The sequence below is a fragment of the Eptatretus burgeri genome, chromosome 11 (assembly GCF_056783735.1).
Source record: "Eptatretus burgeri isolate ZD-2024b chromosome 11, Ebu_testis_v1, whole genome shotgun sequence".
NCBI lineage: Eukaryota > Metazoa > Chordata > Myxini > Myxiniformes > Myxinidae > Eptatretus > Eptatretus burgeri.
The window spans coordinates 32,556,661-32,577,827 of record NC_140971.1 but is presented as its reverse complement, the minus strand read 5'-3'; the positions used below and the strand labels follow the sequence as shown (position 1 = coordinate 32,577,827).

Sequence of the window (21,167 nt, the reverse complement as noted above, 5' to 3'; positions counted from 1 at the left end):
CCTTTGAACGGGCCCATTGCGTCAGGTTCTATTGGGTAGTCAACTACCCATGTCCGCCTACTGGCTTGTATGTCTGTCTGTCTGTCTGTCTGTCCTGAGCATAGCTGTGTGTGTGTGTGTGTGTGTGTGTGTGTGTGCATGTGTGTGCATGGTAATAACCATATCACATGATTATGTAAGAATATTAGCCATGTTTCCTTTGCATGTCTCTGAAGTTTTCTCTATCCTCTAAGACCTTTTCTTTCCTTACGATCTCCCAACCCCTCTTCCCATTTCACGTGAAACTCCTTTCGCATGCTATTGTGTAGCTGTCTGGATATTCTTGTCCTTCTGATTCCCCTTCATTCCAATTTTTACCTGTGTTGTTGATCTGCTCTTCCATGAGCTAAAACACCTGAACTGTGCTGTATTTCGCAGAAAAAAAATTAAATGCAATTATATGAACACCACAATCACCCAATATAATATAATGTGAATTTTCACATTTTGTATCCACAGTTCCCTACTGTATCATGCCAATAATTATTTGAATCATGCGATAGATGTACTGTGCTCGTATATATACTGTACTTCAAATGTATGGACTGTACTCTACACAGTGTACGTGTACACGTAAAGACATGCACATACCAATATCCCGTTAGTGATCGCAGTGTGTTGTGCATAGCTTCAGGCAGTGTGACCGCTGCTTCTGAAACTGCTGTGCTGGAAGCTGGAGGCCTAACATGTGAGGAAAATGGCCACTCTACTCCAGCCCCAAAACCCAATGGTGACCTGACAATTGCATGTACCTCCCAGAATGGACAACAGGTACGTAGAACTCTTTTAGGCTTCTAGAATTATCATATTGGTCAAAGTTGGCATTTTGCAAAAACTGAATTGCATTATTTTGCACTGCAAAGTGAAGCACACCTTGCTGCACTGAATCCTCATACTGTGCACACCCAGAAATAGAGATGTGAATAATGAGAAGGTGGAGATAAAATTACAATGTGATGTTAAAGGAGGGATAAAATGACAGAAATAGTTTCCTACAATGCACAGTGGGATTCAGTCTGATGCATCACGGTTCACTTTGCCTTGCAATAAGGGCAGGTTTGGAACCTAAAATGAGTGTGGCATGCTGTGGCAGCCAGCAATGGAGCAGGACGCTGAGAGGGACGATAAGAATGATCAGGAGAGGCCACTGAGTCTGTCTTGGCCAGAAACTGCCAAAAAGAGAACATCTTATCTGGTGCTACTTCCCTTGGTGCTGCCTCTATGGTTCACACTCCCTGATGTTCGCAAACCTGTGAGTGTGTTAAAAGTCATGCTCGTAATGCCATCTGGTTTGCTTTTGACTAATGGAGGTTAAAGACCTGTTGAGTATTTCTCGTGGTAATAATTGTATTGTGTGTTATATGTCTGACTACCCTTTCAGTCCTCAAGGAAGTTCTTCATTATCTCCTTTTTCGGTTCCATTGCATGGATCGGTGGATTTTCATACCTAATGGTGTGGTGGGCCCACCAGGTAAAATCCATTAAAATCTGCCTTTTTACCTGTGTAAGTGAGCATACCTGTTCTCAGCTTGGTAAAGGACCACCTGCACATGAGGCTGGCTCAACGCACATGTCAAAGAGTGCAGAAATATCCAGTGACAGATAATAAATATCCAGAAATATCCAGTGCACGTGTAATGGTGCACGGCCCGCCCTCATGTGCAGAAATGTGTTCGGAAAAATAACTTTGTAAAAGTAAAGGAAATGAGGAGAGGAGGAGAAAAAGAAGGGTTGAGGAATTGGTGAGAAGGGAACAAAAAAGTAATGGAGGTTTGGAAGAGATGGGAGTGAGGGAAAGGAAATCTATGGGAGATATGAAGGAGAGCAGCATGTCGAACAGTTCATCATTTTTACATGTGTAATAGGGAGATGCATCCTTAATATGTCAGAAAGCCTTACTTCTTCAATTTATACTTTCATTGTGTGCAGGTTGGAGAAACCATGGGCATCACCGAGGAAATAATGGGCCTTACAATCCTAGCTGCTGGTACCTCCATCCCTGACCTCATCACCAGTGTCATCGTGGCAAGGAAAGGCCTGGGAGACATGGCTGTTTCAAGCTCTGTCGGAAGTAACATCTTTGACATCACCGTTGGGTAAGCAGCACCACTCGAGTAAGCAATCTCCCAACTGCTTATTGTTCTTAAGTTTTCACAGTTATCACAGTTTCCACTGTTCGTTCAAAAATGCCTTTCAACAAGTACCTTGTATTACAGCAATCTGACTGATAATATCCACTTTTCCCCACAGTCTGCCATTTCCGTGGCTTCTTCACTCCATGATGCATGCAATGGCACCGGTAAAAGTGAGCAGCAATGGACTGTTCTGTGCTATCGTGCTGCTCTTCCTGATGCTCTTGTTCGTCATCATCACTATTGCTGCATGCCATTGGCGCATGAACAAGTTGCTTGGCTGCACCATGTTTGTCCTCTACCTCTTCTTCCTTGTCACCAGTGTACTCCTTGAAAAGCGCATCATGCTCTGTCCTGTCACTGTTTGATCAGGTTGCTGGTCCACCTGGGGCCCATTTGGGCTGCTCTTGCCCACCTTATCTTACCTCACCATCACCTTCTCGTCAACCGAATTCCTATCTCATTGCCCTTATGCCATGATTCCAGCCTTCAACTTCTGAAGGCCTCTTTCTTTATGAGGCCCTCCAGCTTCATTCAACGGCTCCTTCATGTTTCAGCTCTGTCAAGAATGTGATGTTCATGTTGCATCACAAAAAGAAACTTTTCACGCCAACAATCCATCGGTATAGTGTTTGCTCCTCATCTTTGGCAACTCACATGTCACAAACTGCATTGACTTGCCTGCTCCATAATTGAGCATGACATCGCAAATCGGTGCACATTTGATCATCCTGTGTACACTTTCGCTGAATCCCAGCAGCTTCCAATGAAGGAAAGGCTGTTTCAGGTGTGTGGTCTGCCTGTGATCATTTTGCTGTGTTGCTGATATCTGCCCATTATCTCTGGCTTTCTTCAAGCCTTCCAGGTGCCTCTTTGAGGCTAGGGTGAGTGCCCAATCTTTAGTCTTCCTTCTCCGTGCCCGCTGGCGGTAACGGGGCCTGATCAGCCAGTGGCCTGGGAAAAGCCGCGCAGGGGTTTGCTCTGCCCATTGCTGGGCTCCAGCTTACGGGCTGCATGCAGAAATTAAACTTGACTCCTTGTTGTGATTCTGTCCATGTCAAAGCTGTGCTGGAGTTCTGCAATCCTTTGTCAAAGTCTAAGGACCTTTCTGTCTGCATGTTGGCTTTTATGTGTATCTGCACACACATACAGTATATATAATTATACATATATAATATATATAAATACTACATGAATAAAATTCCTACCGTGTTATGCACAGAGATGGCATCTTCCGTTTCGCCATCCAGAAGTCTCCACAAAAGCATAAAAGCCATTCAATTTGGGTGGTCAGATGGAAGTTTTATTTTTCAGCTGGATATCCCTCTGAGGTTGACTATTAGGAGATATTATATTTGGGAGGCTTTCTGGATCATCCTACCTTACCACAATTTACAACCCTTTTCTTGCCGACGTCTTCTCTCGTGTGGATGAGGTCCACATTGCCTGATATCTTTCCGATTGTCTTCCTCTCCATTTGGTATCATGATAAAGTTTCTCCTCCCTGGCATCTGCAATTCTCACACAATGCCCGCATGCTCCGGAAAGACACAAAGCAAATACAATTGTTTTTTTTTTAATGTAGCAGAAATTAAAACGTGATGTCGTGTCCCAACACGCAATACCGATCACCATCACTTGTCACGTTGTATCAGCAGCCGGGCTTCTCAATTGTCCCCGCATTCACTTCCTCTCCATCCCGTTTTCTCCTCACCTCGGTGTCTCACGAGCGCTCCGACTTCTCTCCTCGTCTCGTCTGCAAAAGGGACCTTGACTTAAGTGTCGAAAGAAGGGATTAGTCACTGCCTTTATTGAAAACAACTTAAGAGTGCTTGCATCTCTGAAAGCATGCTATGTTGTTGAGATGTCAAGTTTGCCTGCAGTGCATGTAGACAGCACGCTGCTTGCTACATTAGATTACTGACTTGATGACACTTTGGTGCGAAAAAGCAATTGTTCAGGATGTCTTGTACGTATGATAGGTCTCTTGTAGTTTATTTTATTTTCGTTACTTCCTGGAACGGGACCTGTCGCATGAGGTGATCATAGCATATGCTGTATATAATCCCTACCTCTGCTAAATTTAGCTGTCAAAAACACAATCTTTACAAAAAGACATATATCTTTAAGTTTTGAAGCAAATCTTTCTCTTGGAGTTTGGAATTTTAATGTACATCATGTTTGGAAATGTATACTTTTTTACTGAATAATCTCATACCTTTGGCATTACACAGGGAGTGTCGCTACGCAATTTTTTTTATCATTTCACCACGTTGTTCATAATGTGTCACATCTTGTTACTTCTCATGATTTGTTTCATGGTGGGGAAGAGGGCAAATTTCTTCGAGTTGGCTGTCTCAGCTATTTTCACCCGGCTCGAAAGAGGGAGTACATTTTGACAGAGAGACGAGAATTTAACCTTTCTTTTCAGTATTAAAACCTCTTTCATGTCTGCCACCACTTTGAGTACGTAAGTGGAATGAAAATTCTCTGCAGGTTCAGTGTGGGCTGTTAGAAGACATTATACCTCAAGGACACTGGTTCTACCGAAAAGGCTGCACACTCTGTGGATGGCTATCGAGTGGTTGAGACACCAGATTGTATGGCCATTGTATGGTTGTCAAATGAAGAAGACAACAGCAGGCTGCTTTGGTACTTGATGGCACCCTGGTATAGTGACAGAGAAGAAATATCCAGTGTAGGAATAGGCAGGAAGAGGAAAAGTGCTAACATAACGGGTATAGCTGTCGCAAGGGTGAAATGAATAATTTTCAAACAACAATTTGATTGTTTTGTAATCACTAAGTAATTGCTGCGATTCTGCGAACCGAAGATAAATTTGTAGTCTGTCGGGATCAACTTGCGTATTTATTATTCATTTATTTATTTATTTTTTTAAAGAAAAGTGATTCAATGCTTTTAAATATTCGCGTTGCTGAATTTGCGAGACATTTTCCTTGGGGGCGATGCAAAGCATCCTTTTGAGGCTCGAACAAAAGCTTTATTGTGAGGGTGTAATTCCAATTTCGTTTTCATTAGGCGTGCTGCTTACCAAAAGCCCGAGCAGCTGAAACTTCTTATTTTTATATCAGTTTCATTGTGATCGCAAACAATGATTCTTTGATGAAATAGTTTTTGTTTCGGCTGTAAACCACACATGGGCCAGTTTCCATACCGAATGCCAGACGGGCTTTATGCGGCTGCTGTTTGTGTCGTGTCGTGTTTCGTCATCCCGGGCCGCTCCTCTCTGCTACGAGACTGTTATTGCCCACTTGCACCTTCTTTTTCACTGCCTTACAGCCTGAGACACATGCTCTGGCCTGAGAGTGTTGCCTCCCCCTTGGTACAGTGATTATATATATATATATATATATATATATATATATATATATATATATATATATATATATATACATACATACATACATACATACGGCATGCTAATCGTCTAGCTTGACTGCTCGATTGCTCACACCAGTGTAAGTACGACTTGAGCATATTTAAAATCCCACATCGTCCTGGTCTTTGAAACAAATTTCCTAATTAGTTTGTGTTATTTATGATTTCCATCCTTGTTATTTGTAGTTTAACAGCATCTTCCATAATTCCTGGTCCAGTTTAAAGCTCCTTTACTTCCAGTTGAAAGGCAAGCCCTCTCAATCCTGATCATAGCACTATTATTTAACTTAGTCAAAACCTGATATTTGTAATCCAATCATGACCTTTATGATTTGTGATAAAGATGCCGAATGAAATTCCACTCAAGTGTCGGTAGCTAAACTCAAACTTCAAAAACTCGAATAACAAAATAAATTGAGATGAAACTTCATGAAAGTTTGAATCCAATCATTGTGGAGTTATTTTAATGTACATGTTTGAATGAAAACAGTGAAGTAATTCCTGAGGGAATTTTGTAGTTGTTTCTGTGGATATAATTATGACTTGCCTTTGTGGGTCCCTGATTGGCTGTGAAATGTAATGTGCTTTACACGTACAATTATGGACTTACAAAGGTTGCATTTTAGTAAATTACTGGAAAATTCACATAGTTGTTGTTGCATTTACTGCTTAATTTAGCATTTTCTATTTTCAAAATTTTAAGTAAAAAGTCAATGAATTTGTGAAAAGAAAACGATGATCAGATATACAAGTCCTAATTGTCAGTTTTTAAAATTCAATTTTAGTTTTCCTTTTAAAGAGACTCAGTGGTGTAATGGTTGGAGTGTCTGCTCTGAGTTTGGAAGGTTGGTGGTTTGAAAGGTTTGCAACCCAGCTGAGTCATACCAAACACTTAACAAATGGAATGTGCTGCTTTCTGGCTTGAGGCTCAGCATTTAAAAAGATAGGGCACAGATGATCCAACCAGAAGTTAGCAATACTAGTGCAGGGTTTGAGGGGCTCATTGGCTTCCTTCTGTGTTGAACTACCTTGGAAGGGGATTATTTATTTATTTATTTACGAGTTATTCGTAATTTTATTTGGTCATCGTTTGTTTGTTTTTTTCCAAGCTTTATAATCCTCCATATCATGTCCTTTGTTAATATATAATAAATACCTTCCCAGGAAACCAACAATGCCGGACTGACTGGCTACACACCCTGCCAACTGTACTGGCAGTTAATCAAATTTGTTCAGGTGTCATTGGCTACCTAGGTGCCGCTCTTAAATGTAGTCTCCTTTATTTCAGGAATTGACCCTAGTCCTGTTTTTCTATTTATTTTATCCTTGCCTTTATTTTCATTTTCATTGCAGTCTTTGTTAACCTTGATTTGATCCTGCCTTTTTTTTTGCCTCTTGTTTTTGTCGAAGCTTAACCCAACTTTTTCAATTCTATCCAATGTCATTTCCGAATCCTCGAATTGTTATCCGTGGTCCTATCCAAACCTAATATATTTTATCTTATCTTCGGGTTTATGTAGGATCATCTTCCTGGTTCCTCTGCTGGCCTCTGTTATTCTGGGTTCTCTCACCCCTGTTTTTCCATATCCCATCCTAGATCCTTCATTCCAGATCCTTTCACACCTCCTATTCATTCTTGTCCTATAATGGCCCAAATAAACTCATATCCTACTCTAGGTGTCCTTATTTCAATCCTATAAAGCACCAATGATTATACAGATCCTATCCAAAATTTCATTATTTCCAATCCTATCCCAGTTGCCATTATTCCTGATTCTATCCAAGTTCCCATGATTATTACTGAACCTATCAAAACCCTCATAATTGCCAATCCTATCCAAACCCCCATTAATACAAATCTTATCCTCCTGCTTGCTATGAGAAATGTGATCCTAGCGCCACGACCATTGTTTGTGCTTCGACTGTTAGTCCTGCATACGTTTGAAGATATCCTTCAAGGGCAACCTGTGAAGGTATCCATCGATGCAGAAATAGGTCAGCACTTAATATAGCATTTTTAATTGCACTGGAGCTTGGGTCAGCTGAATCATCATGGTCTTGCAATTTCTGCACCTTTCTGAGTGTTGCTGCTGGTTTGTCCGGCTTTACAAAAGAACATGATTCTGCAAGGGAGTTTTGTACTGCAGTGGTGAAAGTCGGGTTTACCATGCCGTAACATTGCATTTTCAAAAGCAAAATCCCACCACTGTTAGAAGACCTCACCAGGCATGCATTCCCAAAGAACTGATTTTTTTTCCAGTTGCTAATTGATATACTTCCAAAAATTGAAGCACTAACTCCTGCAAACATGTTGCCACAAACTACCAGGTGTGGACAATTTGAGTGATTCACACCCTGTCCCAAGGTCCCCTCGAGAACCTGTACATAGACGTGAAGGTGGACCATAGCCAATGTTTCTGGTGCAGGTGCGTGGGCGTGCGAACGAGCGGGTGGGGTGCACGGACATTTTTCTCGCCCATGTACAGAGCACCACGATGTAACCAATGCATGGAATAAAGGCTACTGACAAGGATCAGCTTCCGACTAACTTTTTTTTTCCTGAAGACCCATTCTCTCCATTGTTGAGGATTTTTAGTTGGTTATGCCTTTGTAATCCAGTTTGATTACTGTAAGTCTTGTGGTTTTGGTCTCTTTAGATTCAATCACATATCATATGCTCTTAGAATGTTGATATTCTGCTGCCTTCTCTCTATGTTATAACTAACAAGCCCATGGGCCCTATCAGGTGTGTATGCACCGTCCAACCCAAAATCACAAAGGGTTTGTGGCACCAAAGCAATGTGACATCTCACGAGCCGCTCTTTCGCTTTTGTCTGTTTTATCGTTTTGTGTCTGTTTTTGTTTGTCCAAAACGTTCCTGCTTTGTGTACAATCGTCAAGTTCTTCTTGACATCAGATCAAGGATGGGATTCGACTCTCAGCCAAATATCAAATGGATCCAGCCTTCACCAACACCTTACAGTACATCGGGACCTCCAACGGGAACTAGCCACCGCCAACACTCCAGAAGGCCAGGGAGACGAGGTGGTGTGCTGGTGAAGCTGAGGAGGTGGCCGACCTGACCTCCACTACTGTCTATTTTTTTTAGGCAATATGCAATCGATCGACGACGACGCCGCCGGGCCCGTGTGCGAGTGACGTCGGCAGGGATCGCGCAGCACGAAGGCCAGGTGAGAAACGCACGGCGCACATGGCGGATGGCTCGGAAACGGACGTGTAATGCGATCGACGGGCGATGTTACGCTTTAAATGATCGGCCAGACGGAAGGGACGAGCAAATTGTAAACCGCCGCCCTGGCGATGCAAGGCCTACCGAGCCTTTGCACGAGTACCCAATCCTTGCCAGGATGTAGCGAACATCCTCGTCGTGGGCAAAGGAGCACTAGTTAGTGGAAGGGATTAGCGTTAGTTAGACCGGCCTCATGGGGCATGTGCAGTTCTCCATGGGGCCCGGTGGGACGAATTGGTAGGAATTTAGTTTAGAATTTAGAATGGATGGGAGAAATGGACGGACATGGAACGTGTGGTGGGGACGAAGCTTCATGATTTAATTAAACGGAACGTGCATTAAAATAAGGGATGACGGGGAGCACGAGATAGTTAGGGGGACGTAGTCGTTCGAGTGTGGTGTAAAAATAAAACCAAGAAAAGAGAAACATGATGAATGAGTGTGGGTCAGCAGGCCTGAGTGAGTGAAGTGAATGTGGAATGCGTGGTGGGAACGAATGATTGGGGGGGGGGCGGGGGGGGAGAAGTGAATCCCACCCAAAGGAACCCTGGGTTAGTGTAACATTAGTTCGTGGGTTAGTCAACTTAACCAAACGGATGTTGTTTTGTTGTTGGTGTTGGATGAAGGCACGAAACCTTTTGAAGGGTGCAGGAGTCTATAGGCCTTATTCAGATGACGTCACCGATCACGTGACTGTGGCAGCTCCGCCATATTGCGTGGCAAGAAAGTATTACCGCGTCCATAACAACCGATAGTCTCCACTTCAACTACACCGTTATTTCCAAGCAAGCGATTTTTTTTTTCTGCAAATGGGTAAGAGTTGTTGTGCCCCGGAATGGACTCGGCGATATACTAAAGGCTCTGGAGACCAGTTTTCCCGCCGAAGTAGACCGACGAAATCTTTGGATATCGGTTCTGAGAAAAGAAAAATGGCGACCTGGCGAACATGACTGGTTGTGTGGCCTTCATTTTGTCTCCGGTATGTAACTCATTTCTGATTTGGTATTAAATAGCTGGTGGTTACATAATATTGTCTGATTTGTATCATTAAAATGCATTATATCCCTTGTTTTATTGACAGAATGAGATAGGCTACATCGCCTTTATAACGGCTGTCCAACGCGCACAGTTCTGAGAGGTTTCACTACAGAAAGTCACATCGATATGTATAATACATAAAAAAAACTACCACTTTGAAATATCCACAGCAGTGTAGCATGACACCGTACTATCGATAACCGTGCACATGCACGGGATAGCAGTACAACATAGCTGGAGCAGACGACAGACCGTACACGGGGAATGACAAAAATACGCATTGTGCAAAATGCAAGTGGTACTATGGAACGCCAAGACTTGCCAAACATTGTCGGCATGTCCGCTAAGTGCCACAGCAATTTCATAGGGATCGTGTGACGGCGAGCCGAGTTTTTAGTGTGCAAGCTTGGTATTATTTATGGGGATGTTTGTCATGGAAAAAATATAATGTATCTGTAAGCAAACTGACGAAGAAGATTTTCTACAAACTTAGAATTTAGACAAGAGCTTCACTTGAAATTAACTTGTGGCAGCAGTCAGGTTAAAAAAAGTGATGCTGGTTGCTGAACAAAACAAGCAACAACGATAATACAATAATAGTGAAATGAAAGAAAACAGGCTTACCTTTGCCCTCACGATAATACAGTTCTTGTCAGCTTTCGTCGAGATTATGTCACTAACAAACCCGGCGACATAACATGAGTAAGCGTCCATACTCGTGAAGGCTTTCAGGCTGGCTTGAGTGTAAGGACTCGGCGTTTCAACAAGGTAAACAAACATGTCAGTGAAAACAATTTGAGGCCAAAATTTCCTTTCTGTTGTCCATTTATCCTTTGAAATAATATAAGGATCTTCAATAAGACCACACAGCTTCAGTTTTTCGCAGTACCTCTTCTTAGAAATATCATCTAATCCATGGAAATAGCCTAGAAGTTCACGTGACACGTGCGTGGTAGCCATGATTTTTTGCCACTCAATATGGCGGAGCCTTACCTTCCACTGTGACGTCACTCGCTTAGTGCATAGAAACTATTGACAGGCTGGGAGCGTAGCTGGTGAAATATGCGCACTGAGTAGAGGACCCCCTGGGCACCGGAGTAGTCGGCCAGAGTAAGTCATAGGTCCAAGGGACCTAGTTAGTGTAATGGGCATGGACAGCCCACAGAAAGGGGACCCGGAGCACCAAAATGCCACATGGGCATCGACGGGGAAGATGCCAGGAAGGGCATCCCCCACCTTCATAAGGAGCAGGTAGGCTCGGAGACAGCCTCAGCGACCTGGGGGTCTCATAGTTCGAGTTCGGCAGATGGGTATCCCTGCCCATGGAGCCACGTTGCCCAGCCACGAAATTGTGCAAGAGCACAAGAGAAAATTTGTGGGCCAGGCCCAAATTAATAACGAACACCAACACAGGCGACAGGAATCATGGTTTCTATAACCTATAGTTTAAAGAGAGAGGCGTGTTGAAAAGCCCCGGGGATAGATTAAAGTTTAATAAAATGGTAGGATAGATAGGAAACGTGTACCCCTTCGCACCATCCATCCCTTCACTGTTCGTAGGCCACTAGACTCATCTTTGGAAATTGCTGAAATCTGAGGGAGTTGTTCTGAGGCTGCATTGGGCCTCAAGACAGATTCACTTCTCTTCCTTTATCCACTAAGGAGGGATTGGGGATGGACAGTCAGGACAGGTAAGCTGAACAAGGACAATGAAAGGGGTTAGGGACACACGTAATTATAAAAAAAATTTAAATTGTCTAAATGTCATTGTTTTTTGTTGTTGCAAGCTCATGGGAGTGGATATGGACAAGGACAGGCATAAGCGATAGGTTGAGGGGAGACCGTAGGGTAGGTCCGAACCCGTTTTCAGACCGGCTGGCGCCACCGCACTCCCTCCACAACCTCACGAGACCAGTCCGAGGCCGCCAGCTTCGTGCGCCGACTTCTTCTTGTACTGCATCTTGCCTGGTCTGCGTTTGCCATGCCATGCTTTGCCTGCCTTTGCCTTTCCTCCATACCTGCCCATGCCTTTGTTAGCATTGTCATTCAACCCTTAGCATGTGCTCCAGGGCCACATCTGAAAGTGTTTTGCAAGGACTGCCCTGCAGGCAGCCGCATTCCCGGGGACTGCATTTGAGCAGCCCGGATATCTCCTTGTTGTTGCATGAAGGCCAGTTCAAATGGACCGGAGACTGCACTAAGCAGCCCGGAGATCTTGTTGCATAAAGGCCAGTTCAAATGGCCTGTGAGACGGCGTATGGCCTGCCGTGTTAGGGTGAGTTGCCTCCAGCAGCCAGGAACGAAAAAAAAAAAAAGAAGAAGAATTCAACGACAATAAAGGGACCTTTGAAGGCCTGAAAGACGTCTGACCATCAAAGCCTGCTGTGCACTCACCCACAAATGTTAACTTTGCTGTGTTTTCTCTCCTCAAATCACAGGTCCTGAGCCATGGTCATGTAAATATTACGACTGTACATAATTTTAACCCACCTGTTGTTTGTTCAGAGCCGGCAATGTGAAGTTGTCCGAGTGAATCTGCTAGTGTAGTTACGCAACGCACTAGGTTATTTATTTTTGGGACATGTATTCAAAATGTCGCACTCAGGGATCCGTAAGTAAAACGTACGAGGGGGAAAACCTAGACCTGCATGTCACACAGATGTTAACGACTCGGGTCGAGTCTATAAAAAAAAGGGGGGGTAGTGTTACGGATCTGGAAACCATAAGCATTCAACATACAGATGTCCCAAAAGTCAGTTATGTCGTTAAGTATGTGTGTATTCAGCTCCCCTTCCGTTTGTAGAGTGGAAGAATCAAAGGTGTGCGTTGCGATTTATTTTTAGTTAGGTTATTAAATCTTTACATCCAACAAGCCATCTAGCAACCATCCCATCTGCATGACCCCTCGGCCCATCACGATCCACCACCAACCAGCTGCCTTCTCGCACCCTGACGTGCCAAGGCAAGATCTCGCGGTTCCAGTTTCTCGGCTCCCACGAACGTTGTAATTCTTTCACGACAACATTTGCAACTTTGATACTCTTACTCGTCAAGTATGAACCCGTGTGGAAGAGTGGCTGGGGTTTCCCGGCAGGAGCCAAGGCCCCGCCCCGGAAAGGTATGCCGTGGGACCCTGTCCAATCAAAGGTGGACAGCGAGGTGTGTTCACCAAGGCCCCTCCCCGCTGAGGGAGGTCCATAAATTCCCGAGCAGTCTTTGAAGCAGAGGTCTTTTTGGGGTCTTGGAGAGTCTTTTTGGAGTCTTGGAGAGTTCGTGGTGGGTCTTTTTGGAGGGTTTTTGCTGTTACGAAGGTCGGCGAGGTGGCGAACGTGTCTCTGCTGGCCCTCAAGAAGGAAGGAAAGAGCGACCCCGAGCCCACTCCGTGGACCCCACTACTCACCACCCGAGCTCTGCCACGGACATCGAGTCCCAGACATGCAACTGGGGACCAAACCAGCGACCATTGTCAGGTGCCACAGCATGGAGTACCCCCTTTCTCTGACGGCCAGGTACCCAAGCGAACTCTGACCCCCAGCTTGTCTCTCCCATCAGCTGGGAGGGTCCAATAAAGAACTGGGTTTCTTTTCATTTGTCTGTGTGTCTGCGTGTGGGCCCGTCTTTAAGTCGAACTGAATAAGTGTTTTTGGAACATTGTAAATACTTCTTTCATATTCCCGTTGTCTTGCTTTGTGTCTTCATTTACTGAAATAAAACTTGTTAGAAATGTTCCGAGTTCCTTTCCGTCCCTTCTTGAATTGGTCCAGCATAGTTCGGATCTGAGTTTAGGCGTGGTTTTATCCCCAATAATCCGTTCGTTCCAGCCGGCACGGCTTTGGCAGTTTCCGCTCGGCTGCACCCGAACCGGAGTTGGTCGTCGGTAGTTGGAACCCTACCGCAGTCGGTAGAGTGACCCGGTTCGAGCAAGACGTGCCGAGGACGTGGTTTTCCCGGTAGTCGAAATCGCGTAGTTAATTAGGTAAATTGGTTATAGACAAATAGACCCTACGCTACGCGGTTGAAATATTGGCGACCACGGTCAGTTAAACGACCCGCCGGATCGCGTAGTTATCCGAGCGACGGCCTACAATTCCGGGGAGTTTGGTGGGAGACGATGCAAACTTTACCCACCAAGTGGTCGTTCTCGTCACCGAACCCCAGCCCACAACAATATTTATCTATATGTATCTAGCCTGGTGTTGGCGTAGTGGTTAGGGGAGCGGTTTGGGATCCAAAAGGTCCTGAGTTCAAGCCCCGTTGGCCGCTTGAATTAATACACACCACGAGGTTGACTCAGCCTGTCATCCTTCTGAGGTCGGCGGAGTGAGTACCAGTGTACTGGGCCCGGTGTATGCGCCGGTTAGAATAGGTGTACCATATCCCTGTGTTGTAAGAGGCGACCAGGGTTGCATCAGGAAGGGCATACGGCGTAAAACCTGTGCCAAATCATTATGCGGATCATAAAGGATGATCCGCTGTGGCGACCTCCAACGGGAGCAGCCGAAAGAAGAAGAAGAAGATGTGTATATATGTGTATATATATATATATATATATATATATATATATATATATATATATATATATATATACATATATATATATACATATATATATATATACATATATATATATATATATATACATATATATATATATATATACATATATATATATACATATATATATATACATATATATATATATATACATATATATATATATATATACATATATATATATATATATACATATATATATATATACATATATATATATACATATATATATATGTATATATATATATATGTATATATATATATATATATATATACACATCTTTTATAATACCAAGCTTGCACCCTAAAAACTCGGCTCGCCGTCACACGATCCCTATGAAACTGCTGTGGCACTTAGCGGACATGCCGACAATGCTTGGGAAGTCTTGGCGTTCCATAGTACCACTTACATTTTGCACAATGCGTATTTTTGTCATTCCCCATGTATGGTCTGTCGCCTGCTACCAGCTATGTTGTACTGCTATCCCGTGCATGTGCACGGGTATCACTAATATATATATATATATATATATATATATATATATATATATATATATATATATATATATATTCATACAAAAGTCCGTCAGAAATGAGATTCGGATCCAGAAACTCACCAACCCAATCTGTCCACGATATTTCATACAAATCCATCCGTAACTTTATGAGATATCCTGCGACATATCGGTTTGTCCCAACCACTGAATGGTGACTAATCGCGCAAATGTTTTTTTTTGAAAACCTTCCATATCTGGGACCCCTTTCGAGTCTTCACCAAAATCTAATCGGTTTGTACTTGTCACACATCCAACCTGTCCACAAAGTTTATTGTGAATCCATCCATTACTTTTTGAGATATCCAGCTCACAAACAGACAGGGGTGAAAACATAACCTCCAGGCACCGTTGGTGGCAGAGGTAACAAACCTTTTTGAGAATATGGAGAAGACTAATTGGTAGATTTTCCTTTTTTATTCTTCAGCTGTTGTTTTCATCTTTTAGTTCGAGTACAAAGCGTACTTGGTTGGGCTTTGTATTTTGAGATGCTTTCTCATTTTCAATCAACATCATCATTTCATACCACTTGTAAGCATGGCCATGTCGCTGATGCAGTGTCCCCTGTTTCTAGTCAAAGCCAGTTCCCATTTTGCCGACCTCGGAAGGATGACTGGCTGAGTCAACAAACCTGGTGTTGGTTTATGGCACGACAGGGGCTCAAACTCAAGACAAGACCTTAAGATATTAAGCCAGCCACCTTACTGTTAAGCAAACACCAGGCTTTACAATTAAGATTGAAAATAAACCAATGTCACCCGCAGGGTGACCCGTATCTTGCCAAAAGGTGACCACGTGTGACCTCTTTAAGGTCACACTGAGGTGAACAGAGCTGCTATCCAACAGGAGCGACTCCTTGAGGAATATCTGCCTACGAGAGATTCCGATGAGAATAGTTCTACAGAGTAACCATGAAAAATTTGCCTTTGCCTCATAACGTCACCAAATGACGTCACAATGTCTCAAGCTTGACATATCTAGAAAGCACTCATCGAGGTGTTCAATTTGAGGTACTACACGATATGGTTCCTAAAACTTGAAAATTTGACCTTGGGGTCAAATATGTTTGACCTCAGGTGCTAACCATGAAGGTCAAGGCTGATCGCCACCAAAAATTAATCAGCTGAGCACCAGACCATGAACTATATTCCCATGAAGTTTGAAGACGATCCGATCAAAATTACTCAAAAAATAAGGGTTTCGTCGACTCCCCTGATTTGCGACAAAGCGACCTTGACCTTTGACCTTGACCTTCAAAATTTTGTGCACTGAAAGGGACCTCTATAGGCCTCTGATATGCGAAGTTACAAAAATTTACAATGATAACTGTGCTCTGCAGAATTTTTTATACGTGATTACAGACAAACAAACAAAAAAAAAAACATACAAGCTGACTAACATATCTTGCAAAAACTTCGTTTTGGCAAGATAATAAACATAAAAATATTATGCATTCATGAAACCTAACTTGAATGGCAAAGCAAAACAGTACCCAAATGTGCTTTCTTCTGCCCTGCAGTCACAGCAGATATTGTGGTACTGTATTTGCATAGTGATGTAACTGGCTGCATCCTTTTTCAAACTTGATTGACAGTTAGCCACAGCACATGACATGAGAGTGAACAGGACTGATTTACTTATCTAAAGAAAAGCTAAAATGGACTTTCAGAAGTTTTTCGTGAAAGCAACTTTTGAACATGCCTGGTGTTGGCTAAATGGTGAGGGTGGTGGGCTTGGGATCCAAGGATCCTGAGTTCAAATCCCACTCAGCTGTTGAATTAATACCAGGTGGGGTTGACTGCCTGTCATCCTCCTGAGGTTAGCAAAATGACTGCCAGCTTGCTGGTATACTGTGTCGGAGTGGTGACCCGTCCAGGATTGTGCCCAATAGCCAAGGAGACTGCTTCGGCAGCACCAACGCTCTGCACAGAGTATGGTCCCCATGGATGGACTTTTAAACCTCCGGCGGATGATTCACATCAGGATTTTACAATTGCCCCAAAAGTCGAGCCTATCACTGCTGCCTACCTCGGCTGTCGACGCAGTATCATGGCAAGTACAGCAAGATTATCTCAAATCTTCGGACGCAGTCAGTACGGGTTCTCTCATCATACATATCACCGAAAATGATGTGAGAAGCGTAAATGTTCCTCCAGATCTTGGAGGAAAAAGCATTCGGCCAAATAACCACATCTGACTGATTTTCAATGAGAATATTTGGAAGAAAGTCGCTCTTTTTCATTTTTCGACAACAACAAATTCCTTTGGAGTGAATCATCTGTTCAACAAGATGCTGTGTTCTGCTTTCCCTGCCATCACTTGCACTCAGTAACAAGCTGAGCTGAAGATTCGTTTATCAAAAATGGTGTGCAGGATTAGAAAACCAGAGTTGGTGTCAAAGCCACCCAATGCTCGCATGTTTTTACATTTATTGTTTTTAAAAGACTCGTCTAATAATTCATATTTTTTTATAAAGCATTGCAGTGATCCAAATAATTATAAAGCAATATATGTATTTGTATATTGTAATCAGTAACAAGAGCGCAAGTGAGCACAATATACGCCCGAACAAGAAGGTATATACAGAATTGTGCTGCCACATGGAAAACAGCATCCTGGTTGCCATGGCAACCACTTTAGATGATGAACGTATGTCACGACACACTGTCTCCACAGTTTGTACCTATGTACCAAATATGAAACGTGAAAGTTGAAAACTGGGAGTTGGAGTGCGGACAGGAACGGACAACCGGTATCACATAATATGCCCATATATATATATATATATATATATATATATATATATATATATATATATATATATATATATATATATATATATATATATATATATATATATATATATATATATATATATATACGGGCGTATAAAAAATAGTGTGGTAGATAAAAACATTAGAAAGGAAAAAATAACTTGCACGAAAAACTTTAACATTTTCACGCTGACGCTCACGCCGGGGGTATCGCTATAGCTCTCTGTTCTTCGAACAAGCGAGCTAAAAATCTTTGGAAAATTTGTACAACCATGCAGTTTCCCAGGTACAGTACATTTTGAATGCATGGAAAAGTGGAAAACGGTCCAAGTATCGCAATGAAATGGGATTAGTGGCAGTGAACCTTTCAGAAAGTCATAAAAAACACCGTTGAGAGAAACATGGATTCCTTTGTAAAGGTTTGTGACATTGTCAAGTTACTTTCAAAGCTTGGCTTACCCATTTCATGGGTACAATGAGGGAAAGGAAACTAAATTGAAAGGGAATTTCCTTGAATTTTGTCATTTATTTTCAAAGTTTGACAAAACTTTCAAGAAAACACAACTTAACCCGAACTGTAACCCTAACTTTAATTTCCAGACGAAGTGCTACAGATCTGTGCAGATTTAGTTTACAAAGAAATTGTACTTCCCAAGAGTTGGTGCCAGTCGATCTCCAGAAACTGACGCCACAACTGGAGGCTAATCTGTTCATTCACAGCAGATTTGCTTCAGAAGTTCAGGCCTTACATAAGAGTGAGCTCTTGTAAAAGAAAATTAAATAGCAAGGAAAGGAAGATGTTCTGTCATTCTCCAAGGCTCCACAAGAGGCAAGTCCTGATCGCCACCTGAATGTGTGAACTGTGCTCACAGGGTTGCTTATATTTCCTATATATTCCCCTCTCAACTGTGAAAGAAGAAAGGTCTTTCACTCCATTTACAGGATGAAGGACTATGTGTGATCCATAATGAAACAAGGAAAAGAGCAATCGGAGATTGCAGACCCTTTCCAGAACTTGTTTTATGTACTGGTGTGTTGCGTAATTAATAATAAAACACAACTAGAACTGCCACTTTATAACTGCTGGCAGCGATGACCGGGTACCAAGACGTCGCGCTTTGATGCAACCCCGCTTTGATCGGCCACCTGACCCTGACCCATGACGTTTTTTTAATTATTCAATTGAATTTAGAATGGGATTAAAATAAACTTAATTCATATCAAATGGAAGACCAAATAGGTCCAGTCCTGCATTGGAGTAATCAAAAGGAACCCAAACAAGCAAAAGGAAAAGATGAAGTCATCAGGAGGAACCTGGATAGGATTCACATTTCAGCTGCTACTCTTCAACCCTCAAACCCACCCAGGCACAGCCAAGTGCGCCTTATTCAAAAAAAATAAAAAAACAATTTTGGGGGGGGGGGCTGCCAGACCATGCATCCAATCAAGTTGAAATTTAAAACATGTATTCTACATCATGACTAGATCATAAATGCGAAGTTTCACTTTGATTGATTAAGCAGTTTCAGAGAAAACATTTCAATATTTTTCTTCAATCCAATATGGCTGCCAAACCACGTGACCTACGACATCATGTGTGTGAACCTTTTGTTCCTCATGGGTTGGTGCTCATACTTGTAAAGTTTTGCCTCGATCTGTTCAGCCACTTCAGAGAAGAAGATTTTTGAAGGTTTTTTAAAAAAACAACAATATAGCTGCCGAATCGTGCAACTGATGTCATCATTTTTTCTGCAGAACATTTTATCCCAAGATGACCCTCAAAAATTTTCATACTGATCAGATGTGGCGTTCTACATATGCAATTATGACGTCGTAACAAAGGCACCTATGACATCAAAAAAATCACACTCATTCCCCATGAGGAGTACTTGCCGCCGTGGGCCAAGTTTCTATTTTTTCCTTGGTGCGGTTTCAAATACAGATGTCCAATTTTTCCCGTTTTTCCAACGTGGCTGCCACACCACGTGAACTCTAATGACATAATTATGATTAAAACATTCTACATGAGTAGTCGCACCTATGGTGAAAAATTGGTCTCAATCCAATAAGCGGTTGCGGAGAAAAACACAAAAAGTTCTGTGCGGACAAACAAACAAACAAACAAATGGACCCTCTCCTTCAGCGAGGGTAACAAGGGCACGAGTGGCCTGGCCATGTTTCACATTCACCAGGACTTCCAATTTGATACGGACAGTGCACTGGCCAATTTTGTTGCACATGGTAATTGGAGAATGGTTTTGGAATTCCTGTACTAACTTGGCTGGATAGGCCTTCAGACATCCAGACAGATTTCACATTGAGATCGATATCACAGAAAGCGTAGACTCGTAAATAGGGGCTTAAAGGGCAGATAACTTCAACTGTGATAGGCCTAAGAAACATTAGAAGCTCTGTTAACAGTTGTGTAACAATATATTTGCACAATGAGGAGTATTTGCGGGGGCCTGAGCTTGACGCTACACTATACTCGTGAGGACTTGCAAAAGTTTGTGAATTGTGATAATGCGCTGGAAGAATTCTCTCATTGCTAAACGACTCGCGTCTTCAGCATCGTTGTTTGCCTACAAATTTAAAGGCTACACTAAATTGTCGTATAAATGAAACACTAATAAAGCCCAGCTGGTCCACGACGCTGCAACCAACTAGCACACAACGTGCCTGGCAACAACACGTTTTACTGACATACCACTTGCATTGCTGATATATTTAGATGTGGTTGGGCGTAAAGCATTCTGTTTATCTTGGATTCGTTTTCACCTTTTGATGACACTATGCAGTGATGACACCTATTTCCCTTCTTGTGGCATTCAACCATCCCCTGACCTTTCTATGCATGACCTACCTCGTACATCTCATCCCATGTATTCGGGACACCTTGTACGACTATCCTTTTGAGAGTTTTCTGTGCTTTTGATTCCAAAACTGCAACAGGACATACAGTAGAACTGGAGCAGGGGAGGAAAAGATGTTTTTTAGAAGGTTTTGACCATCAAGGAAAGGGTCATGTGAATGTATCAGCAAAATGCTTGCAATAATGAAATTGGTGTTTGACATTAATCATAAAGGACCTCGCATTCATGTATGAACGAATCATTTTTCAAGAGCATGAAGATGGTGTCATTGAGAATAAAAGAAGAGTCTGGGGGGAGTTTTATGAAGCGTTGACTTGGTCTGTTGGTCTGTTGCAGTTGTGTGTCTGCCCATCTACGAGTGCACATAGCCTGTGTTAGTTCCTGATGAAGGGCACTGTATGACTGAAACATTACACTTTGAGCCTTTGTTGTTTGAATGACAACCTCGAGTACATTGTGCCCTTGCATTTTGCACTCCGCACGAGTTGTCGCATTTTTGTGAGTACGGATACCCTCTACTATAGTCCCCTTTGAAGGGAGGAAGGGCACATCGG

At 42.7% G+C, this 21,167-nt stretch overlaps 1 protein-coding gene across 6 annotated transcripts in view; it reads left to right on the top strand.

Annotated features, from left to right (window-relative positions):
- Positions 1–8,098, top strand: part of LOC147016798 (sodium/potassium/calcium exchanger 2-like) — a 223,545-nt gene extending 215,447 nt beyond the window's left edge. For all 6 annotated transcript variants that reach the window (XM_085845809.1, XM_085845810.1, XM_085845812.1 and 3 more), the window contains 5 exons: positions 668–810; positions 1,133–1,291; positions 1,421–1,510; positions 1,969–2,135; positions 2,290–8,098. In XM_085845809.1, coding sequence (XP_085701935.1) covers positions 668–810; positions 1,133–1,291; positions 1,421–1,510; positions 1,969–2,135; positions 2,290–2,539 — 809 coding nt within the window. In that variant the 3' untranslated portion in view covers positions 2,540–8,098. The remainder of the gene's footprint in view (positions 1–667; positions 811–1,132; positions 1,292–1,420; positions 1,511–1,968; positions 2,136–2,289) is intronic.
- The last annotated feature ends 13,069 nt before the right edge of the window (positions 8,099–21,167 follow it).